The sequence below is a fragment of the Papaver somniferum genome, chromosome 6 (genome assembly GCF_003573695.1).
Source record: "Papaver somniferum cultivar HN1 chromosome 6, ASM357369v1, whole genome shotgun sequence".
Lineage (NCBI taxonomy): Eukaryota > Viridiplantae > Streptophyta > Magnoliopsida > Ranunculales > Papaveraceae > Papaver > Papaver somniferum.
In genome coordinates, this window is record NC_039363.1 from 153,491,184 (window position 1) to 153,511,365 (window position 20,182).

Here is a 20,182-nt window from a genome sequence, read left to right on the forward strand (position 1 = left end):
AGTTTACAAGAAATAGTTTACAAGAAAAGAGGTCACAACAACCCCAAAAACTTGAAAACTATTTGAATATATAATAAGCAACATTTGGATATTGAACTGAAATTAGAAAAGGAGGTCTTCCATCGTAGTGCATTCCAACCTCATTATCAAGATAGCATCCTCTCTTAGCCATTGTATCGGCAGCTAATTTAGCTTCTCTATAGGTATGAATAAATCTGATTAAATCATAACTTCTACAAACATCTATCCACCTTTGTCTTGAAAACCAAGGTAAATTAGAATTTTTTAAAGTCTCCACCACACTATAAGAATCTGAACGAATGCATACATTCTGTATTCCCCATCTTGACGCCCATTCCAGCCGCACAATAATACCATATAATTCAGCTAAATAATTTGTTGTAACTCCCAAACCAATAGACATAGCCCCAATGACATTGCAAGAGTAGTCTCGCGCTACCACCCCTGCACCAGCTCTACCAGGATTTCCCCTTGCCGCACCATCACAACAAAGTTGAATTTCATCAAGTTCTGGAGGATGCCAAAAACATTCCACCGGATGATGCATTTTCACCTTCCTATGACGCACCCTGAAGTAGTCCAAAAGAACAATGTCTTATGAAGTATTCTTCATGTAGCTTTTAAGACGCCCTGAATAATCCTGAATAAGCTTCAAAACACGTTTAAAAAAATGCTCCAGTTCGGCTTCAAATGTTCAAACACTCCCTTATTCCTCAACGCCCGGAGTTCAGATTTTATCACCAAATTTGCAATGAGCCATAGATAACGCACCATTTGGCTTCTTCATTTAGATGCCTTAACTGAAAGCACAAGATTCACGTTAGATTGCAAATTAAAAATCCCGAAAATCCAATTCCAGGCTCTAGCTGCAGTCATACATCACATGATCCAGCGTCTCTTCATCATTCCCGCATATGCTACATTTGCTGGTTAGTTGAATTTTAAACCTTTCGTTAAGAAGATCATAAGTAGCACAAGCACGCCTGATAAATTTCCAGTTCTGAGCATCCAGAACTGGGTGCACCTCTTTTCTCCAGATTTAAGACATCCCCTCCAGAATTGGATACTTTTGCCGGATAAGTTCTTTAGTTGAACTGACGCTAAAATCACCTTTGAAGTCAGGCATCCAAAACCTGCTATCCTTCCCTCCAGTCGGTGTTTGCAATTGATTGACATCAACTCCAGCAGCAGCCAAGCGCTCCAAATGAATACCAGGAAAAACCCAATGATCACCGCTCCAAAAATCTCCAAGCATAATGGTTCTATCCAGGGTTTGGTCATTGAGAATTTATGCAAGACACACATCAGTACACCAAATATCATAATAAAGAGCAGTGTTCCTACCATCTCCTAAAAGAAATCTAGTGTTATTCTCCACAAGCTGATACACCCATCGAATGCCTGGCAAAACAGTGGATTTAACTCCATAATTCTTGATGCAACCATTTTTTCCAAAGAACTTTGGTCTAAGAAAACCCGCCCATTTCTTTTTAGAATTACGAATTTTCCACCACAACTTCATAATAAGTGCCTTGTTCATTGTAGCCATGCGAGTTAAGATTAAGCCCCTCTCCTTAAAAGGGCAACAGACTTTATCAAACGCCACCACCACAACACGACTAATATTAGAATCACCCGACCAAATAAAGTTCTGAATTTCCCTTTCACATTGTAAAATGAATTTTCGAGGCCATTTGTGGACTGCCATGTTGTAAATAGAGTAGCTAGCTATAACATATTTAAGAAGAACGATACGGTCATGAAAAGAAAGTAATCTCCCTTTCCATCCAGCAAGTTAGGCTTTAATTCTCTCAATCACATTACAAATGTGATGATATCTCACCGTGCTAGGCATGATTTGAATCCCCAAGTAACGATCAGGAAACGTGGCCACACTCATTCCCAAGAAATCAGCAAGGTAAGTTCTCTTACTCAAAGAGCCTCCTCCATAATAAATATTGCTTTTTTGCCGACAAACGGTCTGACCTGAAGCAGCTTGATATTTACCCAAAAAATCTATCAGGTTATGCACACTTTTAAGATTTCCTTTGCAAAAAATCATAATATCACTACTGCTGCTTTAACCATATAGTCACCACCCTTGCCAAATAAGAAATCTCTAATTTGGAGCACCTTGATCGTCTCACATTAACGGATTGGCCAAAATAACAAACTAACAACTTCACTATTGCACAAACTAACGGGAGGTTTAGTGTCCAATTCAAACGCGCAACTTATGTTATTATCACATCAATAATCGGTTTACTTTAGGAGTATGTTGGATAGATTACCAGGAACATCACTGTAACACACTTTTTCCTATAATAGGAACCTTAATATATTTTCATGAACTCCTTATATACACAATTATAATATGATATCAATGAATCCCGCCAATGGCTAAGGGTCAATGACTAGCTGATGGGGAAAGGAATTCTCATTTTTTTCATAAGAATGCATCTTACAATCAATGAATGAACTCTATCCACTATTTGCTCATTGATGGTACCATGTGTCATGACAAGGATTTGATAAATGAAGAAGCTAAGAATTTTTCCATGAATTTGTTCACTGAAGATGTTAGAATTAGGCCAAGTTTTGATGGTTTGGAGATTCCTTCTTTGAGTGTGCAACATGCCATCTTATTAGAAAAACCATTTGAAGTGGAAGAAGTAAAGAAAGTAATATGAGGTTTTGGTACTAACAAGTCTCCTGGACCTGATGGATTCACAATGGAGTTCTTTAAAGCTGTCTGGGACATTATTAAAGAAGATTTAATGTTAGTCATTAAGGAGTTTGAGCATTCTGGTACATTAGATTGGAGACTGAATTGTACCAACATCATTTTAATTCCCAAGTGTGAGGGTGATGTTAACATGAATGATTTCAGGCCTATAAGCCTAGTTGGAGGTGTTTACAAAATCATCATTAAATTGTTGGCAGATAGATTAAAAGTAGTGCTACCTACTATAATTTCTGATTTTCAAGGAGCATTTGTAGATAATAGGCAAATCACAGATGGCAATCTTATTACTTCTGAGATTATTGATTCAAGAGAGAGAGATAATAATCCAGGTTTGGTTGTGAAGGTTGACTTCCAGAAGGCTTTTGACAGCATTAATTGGGGGTGTTTGGATTATGCTTTATCAAGATTTGGTTTTGGAACTGTGTGGAGGAGATGAATCAAATGGGTGGTGCATGAAACTAGATTCTCAATGACTATAAATTGCAAGGCTTCACCTTTATTCAGAAGTGGAAAGGGGGTTAAGCAGGGAGATCCTATTTCCCCTTTTTTGTTCATTATTGTTGTGTAAGTTATCTTTATTGATCAAGAAAGCTGCCACTTTGGATTTAATCTCTGGTTTCAGGCCTGCTCATGATGCTGCTGCTGTGAATCATTTACAGTTTGCAGATGATCTTATTTTCTTCTTAGAGGATAAGGTGGAACAGATTGTTAATTTGAAGAATATTTTGTTAGCTTTTGAGCTAATTTCAGGTATGAAGGTGAATTTCAAAAAAAGTGCAATTGTTGCGGTGGGTCCTGCTCAGTCTGCAGCTGATAGTGCTATCAGTTTTGGGTGTCAGCTTGCTGCTTTTCCTATGAAGTATCTTGGTATACCCTTGGGAAGTAAATCCAAATCAGTGGGAGTATGGGAGGTAATCTTATAAAGATTCCAGAAAAAGCTCAGTTCATGGCAAAGAAAATACTTATCAAAAGGTGGTAGGTTAATGCTGATTCAAAGTGTGCTTTCAAGCTTACCAGTTTATTATGTATCTTTGTTTCAATTGTCTGTTTCTGTGGAGAAAAAGATGGATAAGATAATGAGATATTTCTTGTGGGGATCTTCAAACAAGAAAACTAAAAAGAGTTGGGTTGGTTGGAGGAATGTAAATCTACCAAAAGAGGGAGGTGGTGTTGGTATTAAAAAGTTAAGACTGATGAACAAAGCATTACATGCTAAATGGGTTTGGAGATATGGAGTTGAAGATAAGGCTCTTTGGAGGAATATAATGAATCAGAAGTTTGGAGGTAATCCTAAAGCTTTTTTTCCAAACTCAACTACAAATGTAGTTGGAAAAAGATTATGGACTAGAATTCTAAAGAGTAGTTCTCATGTTTTAAACAGTACTGCTTTACATATTAATAGTGGTGACAAATGCTTGTTTTGGAAGGATCAGTGGGCAAATGGTTATTCTTTGAAAAACTTATTTCCCGCTCTTTACAAAATCAGCAGATCAAAAGATGCTACTCTACAAGATTTATAAGCAGGTGAGGCTGGTTGGAATCTGAATTTTTGCAGGGCATTAAAGGACAATGAGATTGATGAGGTGGCTTAGTTAATTCCCATTCTTCCTAACTTAAACCTTGACAGTGGAGAAGATCAATGAAGTTGGCAGTTGGGAGATAATTTTTCTGTGGAAAATTGTTATAAATCTCTTGAAGTTGATGGCCTTATATCCTTCCCTACAGAAGTTTATGGAATCCAAAAATTCCACAGAAGGTAGTATTTTTTGTTTGGTGCCTATGCTATGAAGCTGCTCCTACAGCAGATCAATTGAGGGGTTCTATTGGGGTGAATGGTTGCTTGTTGTGTAAAAAGGATGCAGAGTCTAATCATCATTTATTTCTTCATTGTCAAACTGCAAGATCATCCTGGTTGTACTTCTTAAAAGGATACAATCTTCAATGGGTTTTCCAACAGTCTTTAAGGCAAACCATGTGGGAATGGAATAGAAGCAAATGCGCTAATCTGTCAAGGAGGGGAAATTATGGGATTTAATTCCCTTTGCAATCTGGTGGGCTATTTGGATTGAAAGGAACAATACAGTGTTCAATGGAAAGTACAAAACACTGGAAGAAATCATTGACAGTGTCAAACTTTTTATGTATAATTGGTCTGTGGGAACTAACTTGTTTCAGGGTATCACTCTTGATTTAGTCTTGAGTAATTGGGATGCTGCTTTAGGACCATTGTAAAATAACAGCTCTACTATAAGTGAGCTTGTACTCTTTTTTCTTGTCCAGTGCACCATCCCTTAATGGTGTAAATGGGTTTTTTAATCTACTGCCCTTTTTGAGTCAAAAAAAAAAATCCCGCCAATGGGAATGCATAAAATTATCAATGAAAAATCAAAGACGTAGACCCTACGGTAAAAGAAAACCAATGTCCACACCTCAACCGTGAGTCAACATATTCGGATTTTGAGGGGATCATATTGCACAAAGAACAAAATGGATGAGCTCTTTTCATATTTTTTCTTATTATAATTTGTTTTATCATGTGTTACAACGACACGTAGGGTTGTCAACGGCACTTAACGTAACGGATATTGGCTCTGCCGCTGCCGTTGCTATTAAAATTAGCGGATATCCGATATCCGTTAAGTTCCGACGGAAATATGAAATTCAAAACCATTACCGTTACATTGTACTTACCAGATAACGAATATTTTCCGGTACCATCCGGTATGTCACAGGACAAACACAAAACAGGTTTAAAACACAGAACAATTACACATAACAACTTTTATGTCCAAGAAAACAAGTTCTAAATCCATGCCACACAAAAAGAGCATACAGATGTTCATGTTCTAAACCAAATTACATGTTCAGAATCTTCAAATGTTCTGGAAAAAGAAAAAAACCATGTTTTTGCAAAAGAAAAGACAAAGGATTAACGGAACTCCATCTCCATTTGTTGCAGCAACTGCAAATGCATTCCTTTATCTCCAGATTCTCCACTGACAACTGCATTTGCAAATGAATTCCTCCTTACTCCTTAGTTCTGAACTTATGCATTTGGAAAGGAAAATCAAAAGTGTTAGACAGTTAAGCAATTTAAGCTGGCAATGTCAGTGCAATAAGCCAATAAATATAAAATCAAATAAAAGATTAAGATGTAAGGAAACTTACCAGTAACACAACTATCACTGTCACTGAGAGTGAGATCTGGCTGCAATCACCCAAACATAGCAATGCTTCAACAAGGTCTGGAGCTAATGAACTCCTGTGAGATGTGAGAACCCTGCCACCAATACTGAACATAGATTCTGATGCTACACTTGTTACTGGAACTGCCAATACATGTCTTGCAATCCTTGAGAGAGTTGGGTACTTAGGAGCATGATTCTTCCACCAACTTAAGATATCAAACCTCATTTCTTCAGTGGCTGTGCCTTTAGGAATAACTGGTTCTGCTAAGTATGTCTCCAATTCTGACTTCTCAACCTCAAACATATTATTTTCCATAATAAAATCATCATAACCAAATCATATGATGTTGTTGTACCTGCAGAGATCTCAATTCTAGCTGAATGCATTCCAGTATCAAAATAATTTGGAGATGTAGTGTTGGTTTCATAAGCACAGAAAAGAGCATTGAGTTCAAGATCAAATATGTGATAGTGACTTTGATAGTTTTCCACACCATATACTCTCTTCATAACAAACTCCACCCATTTAGCCTTGTACCTAGGATCTAAAACAACCCCAATGCCCATCAAAGTGTTACTTTCTTTCCAGTAGCCATTAAATTTCATCCTCATATTCTTGGCCATGTATTTGATATACTCATGCTCACTTGATTCCCAGATCTTAATGCACCTATTAACTTCTTGCACCCCATTATAATACAAATTTGTTGTGGGATACTTAATCCCAGCAAATTTGGTTGAAATGACATCAAATAATTCCAAACATTCACTTATATGTACTCCTTGTTGCCACTCCTTAGAAGTTGGTAGTATCTTGAATTCATTGTCCAAATCAGCTATCCTAACAAAAGCTTGTCTCAAAAAAATTGCATCCTTTAGCATCTTAAAGGTGGAGTTCCACCTGGTATCCACATCTAAACCCACAAACCTTGAAGCAGGAAGCTTAACTTGGGCAATAGCACATTCAAATCTCTCTTTTCTAGCCTGACTTGACTTGACATATTTTACACACTCATTCCACACCCTACAATCAAGTGAAATGCATGATTACTACACCTCATTTGGAACATATCCCCATTAAGAACTAAACAATCTTTACTATCAAGCCATTCTTCAGATTTTTCATCATAACATTGTTGGAGCTAGCATTGTCAGCAGCTACAACAAAAAGCTTATTGTCTATGTTCCAATCTAGACATACTGATCTCACTATAGATGCTAGAACTTCTCCAGAATATGGTGATGACACTAAAGTATATCCTAGTATTTTCTTAATCAATTTCCACTCATCATCTATGTAATGCATTGTCACACAGCAATAACCATCCTTTGTATGCTTACATGACCACATATCTGTTTTTAAACTACACTTAGATGTAATTGTGTCAAATTGTTCTTTTAATTGCAGTTTGAACTCAATTCTTAGTGTTAGAGCATTGCTCGGAAGAACTCGCATGTGTTGTTATCTCAAGCATGTTTGTCAATGTTAGTGATCAAAACTATAAGTCTTGATTTCTAGTCTATTATAGCTAAGGTCTCGGACTAGGATAGAAAGTGTAGTTGAGCTCAAGAACTCCATGGAAATCATCATATAAGACGAAGAACTACTCAAGGAACTAGTGTAAATTCATCGACTAAAAGGTATATGGAGACTTGAACTTATCTATCACTCAAAAGTCTATTTATCTCCTATATTGAGACAAGAGTAGTTTTGCTATATAGACTTTGATTATACACATTTGGTATTTCGATCCGAGTTTATCTCGTGTATCTATTTCTCGAATTATGTGTTGGTAAGCTTTCGCTTTAGCCAAATTCATCTTTACCTAGTGACGAAAGTCATGTTATGTTTCAATCACTTTGAAAATTGCTCTGACGAAAAATGGTTTGTGAATAACAACTATATAACGTCGTCTGAGAATGTTTCAATGATTGAAATGAGAGTTTAGATTATATAACCATTGGCGGATATAAGCATTGTTGTGGTAACACATATATGTATAATAGTCCTTATTCCTTGAACCGAAGTTTGCGAACTTTGTTGATCAAGAGAACCGGAATAGTGGCTTGAGCTAAGTCCACGAACTGGCGGAAGTTCTCGACCCGAGAAAATCTGCTGGAGTTTGTGAACTCTTTCCGGGAACTTAAGTCCGCGATCCCAGTCTGCGAACTTAAGTTGGTTATATCTAAAAACGATTGTTCTTGAACTCATGTTTATATAAACTAAGGAATGATTTTGCAAACCGTGGCTATAAAGTTCACGAACCGATTCGAGTGAATCAAATCGTTTTTGCTTCGATTGTGTCTTGTGTAGTTACATAAGATCTAAGCAATTGAACAACTCTCAAACTATTTCATTTGAGTCATTTGAACTATTTATGGTGAAAAAGAATATGGTTGATATGAAATTTCTCATATGGCTAACCATTTGGTTAACTTTTGTTGATCCAACAAATGTACAAGTTTGGGTACGGTCACAAAAACCTAAAACGTGCATTTCATTTGTGTGTAACAAGCTAAGTTTTTGATCCAACGACGGTTGAAAGATATTAGTTTGAATCTAATCAGGTTTTCATCTAACGATGAATATTGAATGCTTTGTTACCAAGCTAACATTGATTGTAAACCCCGATTTGAAATACTATATAAGGGAGAACTCTAGCAACTGGGAAACCTAATCCCCACACTTAACGTGTGATACTAGTTGTGCTAATCTAAAGTCGATTTTCCTTCAACCTTTGGTTTCTTCTTCTAAACCAGGTTAACGAATTAAAGATTTCATTGGGATTGTGAAGCCAGACCGATACTACTTTCTCGAATTTGTGTGATCTAATCTTGCCATCTTCTATTGTACGAGTCCAATTGAAAGAATTGGCTTGAGATTATATCTCTTATATGGAAAGATAAAAAGTAATCACAAACATCTTCGTCTCATCGTTTGTGATTCCATAATATCTTATTTCGCCGCGTCGATTAAGATTATTGTGAGGTGATTGATAATACTAGGCTGTTCTTCGGGAATATAAGTCCAGGTTATAAATTGGTTCATGTTCACCTTGATTTATCAAAAGACGGAATAAAAATCGTAGATATATTCGTGGGAGACGAATTTATCTATTATCGTGGACTTTTCTGTGTGATACAAATTTGTTTATTAAAGTCTTCAACTTTGGGTTGTAGCAACTCTTAGTTGTGGGTGATATCATCTAAGGGAATCAAGTGCGTATTATCATGTTGGGATCAGAGACGTAGGAGCATAACTGTACCTTGGATAAGTGTGAGATTGATTGGGGTTCAACTACAGTCCAGATCGAAGTTAGTTTGGAGTTGGCTAGTGTCTCTGGCGGCTTAATACAGTGTGTGTTCAATCTGGACTAGGTCCCGGTGTTTTTCTGCATTTACGATTTCCTCGTTAACAAAATTCTGGTGTCTGTGTTATTTCTATTCCGCATTATATTTTGTTATATAATTGAAATATCACAGGTTGTGCGTTGTTCAATCAATTAGAATATCCGACCTTTTAGTTGTTGATTTAAATTGATTGACACTTGGATATTGGTCTTTGGTACCATCCAAGTTATCTCTCTAGTATTTGATAAAGACTCGCATATTTCTATTTGCTTGAGTATATATCAAATCGAGAGATTGAGATATAAACTCTTTGATATACTTTTTTATCTAGATTGAGTCTTACTGTCTAGTTGATTCCCTAGAAATTATATTGGAGTTTGTCCATATAGATTGCTAAGTGAAATATTGGGTGTGGTTGTTGTACCTCCGCTTTTTCAATTGGTATCAGAGCACTCTAAACCTAATAAGTTTGTGTTTGTTTGTTTCTTAAAAATTATCCCATGGGAAATTTCTTTGGAAAACTTGCTCTTGGCATCTGTAACGCACGCCAGAAGTCCTTAAAAATTTCTCAAGGATTATTATGGTTAAAACCTCCGGGTTCACATGATAATCTCATTTCATCTAAAAAGGAAAATTTAGATGATGAGAATCAATATAAAGGAAAAAATAAAAAGAAGGAAATATTAAGGAAACGTTTGTCACGCTCAAGGATATGGACCCTCACTAGATTCACTCTTGATCTCTTTGAGGAATACTGTCGTAATGGATCAATTTGACAAAGATCTATTCATAGCGTTTGAAGGCGTTTTTAAATTCTTAGAAAAACTTCTGTTAAGCCTAAGAATCAATCCGAAAAAGGTTTTGTACATGTTAAACCATGGAATAATATTGTACATCCTGGGAATCGGAAGAATCTTCCTTCTAGCCAGATCAAACAAAGGATAGACAGCTCTAACTGCCCTGATTATCATCATTACATTGATTACATCCCGGGAACTGTTCACACATATCAACCTAAAATGTTGCATAAGAATTCCTCTGCACATTATGCCTCTTGGTAACAAGCCTGGCACTACCCCGTTTGTATATATCTTGGAATGAGGCAAGAAATGGTTTGAGTTGTGTACAGTTTTTTTATTCTCTTTTAGAGTATCAAATAAAGCTTTCTATTGCACCCATCGTCTATCATAAATTGTGTTGTCACGGGATGCATAACCTTTGATGTGCAAAAATCTAAGAAAACCCAACTTTCCTTTTGTGGGTCGCGGTTCACAAACGGGTCCGAGCCCATTAATGATCTTATAAAGAGAAGTTCGCGCACCCTCTTCTTCATCCTGTCAGTCCGCGTACGTGAACCTCTAGGTTTTTTGTGCTTCCTCCATTGAAGTTTCTTTGGAGAAATTAAAAGAAAGGGTGTTCAACATTCACTCCAAGTTAGTAAGTTCCTCTTGTTCCTTTCAATTTCTTAGATCTAATTATGAAGTCTAAGGGACCAAAAAGAAGTTCCAAAAGCTCAAATACCTCTAGCATGGATTTACCTTGTGACCAAAATTCTCTTAGGATTAGGTTTGTAGATGATTCTTGTGCTAGAATTTTTGAAAAGATTTCATCTAAAGGTTTTATCCTAGTAAAGAAATTGGATCTATCTAGTGGGCATGAAGAGGATTTAGTTTGCTTCAAAAAATTCAATCTTGGAAACATCTTTGATGGTCTTGGTCAAGGATTTGATTCTCTCACAAGAATTTTCTATGCCAACATTCATGATGTTGATCTTAATAATATGGAATGATTTCTTGTTGATAGAGAATTAATTTCGAAGATTACCAACATTCCGTTGGGAAACGTGCGTCTTCCTAGACCAAGTGATGAATGACCATCATGAGATGATATCTCTCTTGGGCTTTGCGATAAGTGATGTGATTTTTAATTGTCGTTGTAGTAAATAGGATTCGAACTCTAAGATTTGTGAAGACTAAATTTAAAGGTTTAACAAAATAATAAAAGAGAGCTACTGGGACTAGGATTCCACCGAATTCATGTCATAAGGCTCAATTATTCATTCTCAACAATTATCGCTCAATAAAAATAACATCGACTCTTATTTTGCCAAAGTAGATTCTCAAAATATTAGTTCTAAATCGTAAGCATGGGACATCAAACATTTAAGCAAGCATGACCCATCAAATAAAATAATAACTAATTAATTCAAATCATAATTCTATTTTAAATAGTGCAAAAGTCATATAGAAATAAAATAAATTTACCCATCTATGAAATTCGGCTTCCTCCGTCATCCCAGTGTTGGGGTTTAGCTCATTAGGTTGGAAACACGCTCAAAAATATAATTCATAGCTCAAAAGGTGTTTTTACTGAAGAAGAGTAATAATATAGTGAATCTGCAACGCTGTATTGGCGTTACAGAGTCACTGTTACAATAAATTGTTGCAAATTCAAAACAAGCGTGCCAAACTGACTGTTACGAGTACTGTTAATAAACGACAGTTCTCTGCGACTGTCTGTAGGCGTCAAATGTTCTTCTTCTTCTTCTTCTCTGCAGCAGCAGAGAAATCTGCTCTGCAACCCTCTGTTCTTCTCCCCAACTCTCGATGCCCATCTATGACTCCAGTAAACTCATTATATAGTCTCAGCAGCACCCAATATCTCTTGTTCAATGCGCAAATATTCTCTCTTTACTCCATTATTCTCCACGGGAATATTTTCCATTATTATCACGCGATTCTGAGTTGTTTGATTCATCCCAAAACCCCCCATTAGATAGCCGCAAATATTAAAAGAATATCCTTCGTAACTTCCTATTATAACTCAGAGAATCAAATCACTTAAACCCGAAAATATCTTCTTTTGACTTCTCTGCCACATCATGGAGATTTTATTCTCCTTCCCTTTTCTGTTACGTGTATATGAGCTGTTGAACTATCTTCAGGATAATAACAAATCAAAACAGAATATCTTCTTTCCATTTCCTTCCATATAACTCCCAAATATAACAGAACACCCGAGTTATTCTCTCTTCCCTGTCTAACGATAATCAACAGATTTCCTCCCTTTTTAACGTGAAACAATCAATTACCAACCCTGTTTTGACCTAACAGGGAGATAAGAATCCAAAATCGAGAGAATATCTGACCAAAACTCGTGGAAATCAATTCCAGAAATGTATGCAGCTTAACACCATTTTCCCGCCAAAAATAATTACTTAAACTGTGAAGAAGAAGGTGTCCCCTATCCAGAGTAGGGTTGCCTATAACAGTGGGGTTCTTGGGGTGCAAATAGAAGTTGGAGTGCCCCTTAGAAATGAGGTGTCCCTTAGTAATTAAGGTGCCCCTTAACCAACAGTGAGAGTCCGCTTAACAAATGCCCTCCGGGGGTGCATTTAACAACTTTTCGAGCTGATTCTTCTAAAAATGTTTATTGCCAAAAAAAACACCTACACACAAGTTTAATAGTGATAAAATGAGTTCCAGCTAATGTATTTATGAGTGAAAATGTGTCACACTTGCGTGTTCATCAATAAGAAGGTGACTTGGAATCAAGGAAAGTTTCCTACTAATGATCTTAATATTTCTTTAATGACTTTTGGAAAACTTGGTATCTCCAAGTTGTGTCCCTCCACAATTGAGAATTTTTGGTGGATTCATGAGTTTACGGAATTGATATATTTCCTTGAATCGGGTGTTCAAAGTCTCGATATTTGTGGTTTTATCATTTTTCAAATGAATTCGATGACTTCACCCATCAAGATGTTAGGTTACCCTTGCTTGATTGGTAAAATTTTACGTGATCGTGGTTTTGATTCAATTGGCAACTCTCTTGGGGTTCCCAAACCGGTTCGTCCCTGTACTTCAGACGCATAAGGAAGAATGTGTGCAAAAGACAAAGAGATGCTTCCCTTAACAATTGTGACCCTACCACCTTGAATCTTCCTCAAAAAATTCACAAGGGTATGTGTAAGGTCAATTCAAGGATGGAGTGTGTCCAAGAACAATTGTCATTAGTTGCAACGAAGTTTCCCGAGCTCAAGGAAGAATTGAACACAATCCAAGCATATTGGAGTATCTCCGATGAAGAAGAGAATGAGTAAATGGTGTTTTTGTTTGCCTAGTAAATCTTCTATTTTATTGTTTCTTTTAGAAGAGTAACTATAGTTTGGAATAGCCATTATTGTGATTACACATAGCTATGTCCAACGTTTTCATCTTCATGTTTTTAGATTTATTGGTTTAAATTCTAAATTAGTTTGGAAAATGATTTTTGCAGTATTAATCTTTATGGTTTTATATACTGCAATTCTTATGGGATATGTATGTTTACGTAAGTCGATATGCATGTATTGATAAAAGAATGAATAGACTTTTGACAAATACAAAAGTTAAGCCTATAATGTCATTATTTGATGGAAGATAGGATGAACTTTTGTTTACAAGGATTATGTCTGTTGTATGTCATTGTGCAAATGGTGATGGAAAATAGAATGAGTCATTGCTTATTCCACGGTATTAGGTCGATCTCCGATCCACAATTTTTGTGCATATACTGTGTTGTTCCATAAGGTGTATTATATTGAGCACTATCGACTGAGTTGATTATTTTATTATGATTAGCTTAGTTGTTGCTCCGTGAGGTACTTTATGTCGAGCATTTTCAACTAAATTAATCATCTTGTTTGGTTATTTAGTTGTTGCTCCGTAAGTTTTCTTATGTCGAGCATGACCAATTAAATTGATTACTTTTGTGATTAGTTTTGTTGTGTATTCCGATTAGATTAATTATGGATTCTCTTGTGATTAATCTAATTGAGTATTTTTTGAGGCTCCGTAAGTTCACTTATGTTGAGCATTTCTGATTAAATTAATCATGGGTTCTCTTGTGGTTAATTTAATTGAGTTTTTTGATCCAAATTCATACTTGTATGTGATTTGTTATGTCCAAAGAAATCCTTCTTTTCTTTTGAAATTAAGGTCGCTCTTTTTGTTCTTTCGGGAATGACATATAATGGGGGAGAGTTCTTAATTGAACTTGTGCTTAATTGCCAAATCTTTGTGGGGAGTGCGGCTGTGGAATATTATAGGGGTTATCTTGTATCTTTAAACTCCTTGATGAATGCATTTAGATTTGGCTTTATGATTGCATCTAAACAAGATGATATATGCTTACTTTTGGTCATGAAACATCTCTTTCGGAAATTTCATTAGGATTCCGTTCTTGTACCTTTGCCAATTTTATTGAAAAAAAGGGGGAGAGAATTATATGTAGTTTACACTACAAATACATATGGTTTTCGTATCATTATGTAAAGGGGAGTGGTTTCCATATGAGATGGAGTATTGACTAAGGGGGAGTGACACATGTCACCATAGTATTGTTGTTGAAGTTGTGATACAATTGAACTTTGACGTTGTTAATACCGGAATTCTCGTTGGGTTCTACCCGTCCTAGTATACCAAAATGACCTCACTTTTCTTAGAATAGTATGTGAGAGTGTTTTCCTTTCCATTATACATTGTCCTCCCTTATATAGACTTTCCAAAAGCCCCTTCTTTTTATGACATCTTGCCATGTGTCCTAAACCCCCTTAATTACTACTAATGCCATCCTTTTTTCTAATATGACCTCCTTCTTCCTTGTTAATTCCTTCATTATCCCTTCCATCTCATGGACACTCCATTGGTCGACTTTGTCCCTAGTCCCCATGTTCCATGTGTAGCCTTTCCCTTCTTTGGGGCACCCTAGCCTGGTTAAAGGGGATTATTTTTCATGTATCAACATTAATCCTCTGACTATGAGGTTAGTCGTAAGATAACCTTATAGTCATTATCCATCTCTCCACCATTTTCATGTTAGTGGGCGACGTTATAACTTCTCCTTACACGACCATTCTTAACTTTTATTGATTAGCGTGCTTACTGGTATAACTGCCACCTTTGCGCCTCCAAGCTCCCTATAAATAGGGGTTCTATTTTACCTTCCTCATTTCACTTATTTTACTACTTACCTCTTTCTTCAGACATTACACTCGCGGCTACGCCATGTCTAGCAGTTCTTCCAACGACGACTCTGCGAGCGGGTCCGACGAATCCGAGGAGACAATGAGTAATGGCCAACAAGAGAACGAGTATTCAGGAGAACAAGAAATTCTCCTATCTTCTCCCGCTGATGGAAAAGCTTACACACTCGCGAAATTTGTCGGGACTCCTCAACTAAAACGTGCGCTGAAGCTAAAGGAATATCGTGGGAATAGACGCGTGATACCCTTGAATGATAACCTCATCCCTCGTCTCCTGAATCCTCCGGTATTGCCTTATCCGAATGATCCAGGATGGCTCATGTATCCGGAGTCGGAAAGTACAGCTACCTTTCCGTTAAAAAGAGTTCCTCGCGTGGCTATCCATCGCGGTGACTACGAGCTTCCGGATATCGACACTCGTTCTGTATCAAAGACTACTTCGATTTGGCCACATTGGGCGGATTATATCCGCGCTAATCCCGATCACGAGGCCAAACTTCGCCAAGCTAAAATAAATGAGGCCATAAATTCTTCTCTTCAGCGGGAAGTGGAGAGGTGTACGCGCGACGCAACGTGACTCTTTTGTCGCTGCACTCCTCCCATTCATACTCTCCTTACATCCTGGGGGGAGGCCACTGTGGTTTTGGAGGACGTCGTCGCGCTTACTGGCTTACCTTTTCACGGATCACATTCTTACGATGAGGCGGCCGTTTATGAAGCGCTGACTCCAGACGACCGAAGTTTATGGGGTTATTTGTTAGATTGTAAGGATGCTTCTCGAGTCGAATTGGTGCGGAAGGACAAGGCACCAACCCAAAAAGGGAAGACAAAGAAAGTTGTTACCACATGAGGTATGACTATCAGTACCAGTAAATCAGGCTCGTCGTCTGCTGCCAAAGGGAAAGCTGTTGAGAGTAAGAAAAGAAAGACTCCCTCGGTTCCTCCCTCAGGAAAGCGTCTACTTAACAGTTCGCTCCGTTCTTACGAGTCAATTCATGGCCCCAACACTCTAGTCGCTGCCTTTGATTCCGAGTGGATCACCAAGGATCACAAACGCGCGATTTTTCCCCTTTTGCTTCGAATCTGGCCCCCACGATTAGTAGATGGAAAGGTGTTGCCCCCGGAGCGTAAAGAATCCAATCCCCGAGCGGAACTGGCCGCCTTCATTCTTCTTTGGCTTTGTCGCGATGTGTTCGAATATAGCCCCCAGGAGACCATAAAGAATGAATTGATCCCGATGGAGGTGTTTTTGTCCCGCGGGGTTTCCTTCCCTCTCGCTCCCATGTTCCTGGGGGGTTTTCACCGGTACTTAGACTTGTCTTGCCAGGATCTCCAAATGGTTGGCTCCGCACACAAGATCGAGACTTTCATCCCTGCCAGTTTCATGCTCGCGTGGTCTTGGGAACATATTCTCCCATATGCTCTCGATCCTCATAAGTTAGAGGTCCTCCGCGAAGAAGAAGTCAAGCGAGATGACGGTTCGGTGGAAAGGGTTCCAGTCGTATATAGCTATCCTCGTATGGCTCTTTGGCGCAAGAAGGGGAAGGTACCCAAAGGTGACATAGCGCAGTTCTTGGACGTGGCCAAGGATTTTAAATCATTTCCTTACCATGATGGTCGGTCTGGTCCAGCTCACTATGAATTTACTTCGCCTTTTGACGCGGACCTGGATTCGACCTAGTTTCTGTCCGAATTGGATTTTGATTCGGTGATGGCGGTGTTGCATGGATATCTTCCTGGTTTCCATGCTAGTAAATTCATAGCCATGTCTTACAATCCCGACCGTACAGCTCGTCAAGTTGGTTTTGATCAGGGGGTTCCTCGTAGGTTCCCACCTCCAGAGAGTACTGATACTTCAGATATCATAGCTAGTTTCAACCACTATGTCTTCAAAGAGCCAGTGCGCCTGGATGATAGGGGAATTTACTTCTCGTTCAAACATCCCCTTCAAGATCGACCCTCCGGAGTTACTGAGGGTGCTCATGATTGTCAGCTTTTGATACGGTGCCGGGCTTTGAACTTTCCGCTACGGGAGCCAGTTCCCTCCAAAGAGTTGTCTTACGAGGATCTTAAAGCATTGCATGCGTCGGGAAGGATTAAACTTTATGATGCCGTGGCAATGGCGCATCGTCTTCCTCCAGGTACCAAACGCCGCTCCTTGGAACCTGTCCTGACTTCTTGGGATCCTCCGGAGGGCTGTGATCCTATTCGTCCGAGGAAAGAGACGAAATTTTCGAGCCGAAAGCCTCCTCGTCTGAATGTATCCAAACCATCTTCGAGTCCTCTGGAAACTCAGGTATTGATGGATCATTTCGTTCTTACTTAGCGTGTAGTTTTCTTTTGTCTCTCTCTCCTCTCTCTCTCTCTCTCTTTTGAAACCGACTCAGGCGTTGATGGGCCATCGGCTCGACCATGTTCCCAGGATGCGCCGCTTTCTACTCGCGTGGGGTGGAAGGCCCCTTCATATATGATAGAAAAGTATTTGAACATGCCTGAGCATGAATGGACCGAGAAGAGTCTTGCCAAGAAGGCCAAGCGTGAAACGGCCAAATTTTTAGATCCTCCTCTGCGCCCTTGTTCTTCTGCTAACGTTTCCCCTTTACAATATGGGAAGCCTTTGCACAGGAGCGCGTCACAGCCCCCTCAGGACATCGTTAGAAGTCCCGCTCCTTCTTTTGATTATCAATTGCATAACCTGGGGATCAGCTTGTCCGAGGGTGGTGGATGGGTTTCGTCACGTCTTAAAGTGATATCTGTCTGCCCTCCTCGGGGGTAGACTGTTCGTGCTCGAGGTGAGATCCATGTGTCTGCTAATGTTGTTTTGGAGTCGATGAGCCCATATGGATCTAACCGATCAGTGGTTGGTGGGTCCTCATCCCACGTGGCGGTTCCCACTGGTGGTTTCCAAGGTGACCAAATTACTCTGTCCTGTATCCATGAATGTTTCTACCTCTTTCCTCTCCTTGTTTTGCTATAAATCATCGAGTTTTACTCATTATGTTTCTCACTTTTTGGATTTTCAGGCACACCTGGCGGTTCAGGCTCGTCATCTGGCTCTTCGGCGTCTCACGACAAAGATATTGATACCGCTCAACACCGAGTCGTGTCTAAGGTTAGAGGAGAGGGCTAAAGATTTTTACTTTTTTTTTTATGAACCCACGTGTTTATTAATAACTGGCTCTATTATCATACTATGGCTAGTAATCGGAAAGGAGGGAGCAAACCCGAGGCCCCTGGAATTGATGTCGGCCGACGCGTAGTCGTCAGCAGTGATATTGGATCCAAGCGCCCTCGTAAAGATGAAAGTGGATTTCAGGCGAATGTGCAGCCACCCGATGTCCAAGCAGAAGTCCCTCATGCCGATACAGGTGTGGAGCTTCAATTACCCATGGTGGTGGAGGCCGCTGCGGCTGGGGTCGACCCTACCACTCATATTTTGGTTTATGGGTTCTGGGTTCCGTCCACTTTTGCCGCTGCGTACAAAGATATTGTCTAGCGCACTTGTGGCCATATGATCAGGGTCGGGCTATTGGATATGAGGACGCTGTGCTACATGAACAAAAATATGTTGGAGGTCTCCTACGAGCTTACTAAAGTGGGAGATGGTCCTATTCCTGCAACAACGATTAGTGGCTGGGAAGCGTCCGTGCATGCAGCCACCAACTTGAAGTTTCCGATAGGTTGGCTGGAGGCGTTGCTAGTGCAAGTAAAGAATCATAAAGACCCCCGCGTTCAACTTACCACACGGGTAACCAAGCTCGAGGGAGAATTGGAGAAGTGTTCTGGGTGAGCAAGCAGAGGAAAGAGGCACTGGACCAGCTTCTTATCCAGGTGGGAATGGCGAGCGTTGAGTTACTCCGTGCGGAGGCTGCAGAGAAAGGCGCCCGCGATTCTCTCGAGCAGGCGCAACAGGATCTATCCTCCCTTCAATCAATCTGATCACTTCCTACCTTTTTTTTATCTTATATAAACAATTTCATCTTTTCCGGTCAACCTAGTTTGATCCGAGTTTGTGTTATTCTCTCTCTTTTCTTTCTTCTCTCTCCTTTTTTTATTGATTTATGATGCTTTTTTAAGTTGATGGTGGTTGGATCTTATGATTGTGCATGCTTCTTTTCTGTTATGTTGTTTGTTGTTTTGAGAATTTCGAGCCATAACTGGTTGTCGTCTGTCTATTTCTGAGCGGGTTTTTCCTCGCTCGCACGGGTGTGCTTTAGCCCTTGCATCGGTTTCCGCGTTATTCGATATTTTGATATTCCTGGTGAATTAAGGTGCTTGCTTCTTCTGGGGAGGTAGGTAGATGTTGTCGGTTTCTTGGGTAGTGATCGTGGGCAAGACGCGCACAGTATATCGTGATCAAGAGAAAATGCTAGCTGCTGCTCGCAAATCAAAGGTTCCCAATGAGATAAAGATGTTCGTTGAATTGGCTGGTAAGGTCGATTATGCCTTAGCTACTGTTTTTGATCAGCGTGAGGGAGCGCTCCTAACGGTGAAGTCCATAGGTGCAGGCTTCGCACGTTACTACCAGATGAATGAGTGACGGATGACTTTGGCCTTGTACTCTGGTATCTATTATATAAGGTGTATTTCACTTCGATGGGAGCTGGGAGGGTGGTGTGTGTGTGTTAAATGCGCCTATCCTTCCCTCTATTTTTCTTTGAGCGAGGTGTATGTGTTGAACGCGCCTACTTCCCCCCTATATTTTTCTTCAACAGGGCACTGGGAGGCCGCGATGTATGTGTTTGAACGCGCATGCTTCCCCTTATTTTCCTCAACAGGGAACTGGAAGGGCGGTGCGTGTGTATTTGACGCGCCTATTCAGCCTTTGTTTTTCCTCAAAAGGGGACTGAG

General features: G+C 39.3%; 1 protein-coding gene across 1 annotated transcript; it reads left to right on the forward strand.

Moving 5' to 3' along the window:
• Positions 1–2,753: 2,753 nt before the first annotated feature.
• On the forward strand, positions 2,754–4,287 carry LOC113291689. Its single transcript, XM_026541190.1, has 3 exons — positions 2,754–3,188; positions 3,355–3,678; positions 3,826–4,287. Exons 1-3 carry the CDS (start codon positions 2,754–2,756, stop codon positions 4,285–4,287), a joined length of 1,221 nt encoding a protein of 406 aa, XP_026396975.1.
• The last annotated feature ends 15,895 nt before the right edge of the window (positions 4,288–20,182 follow it).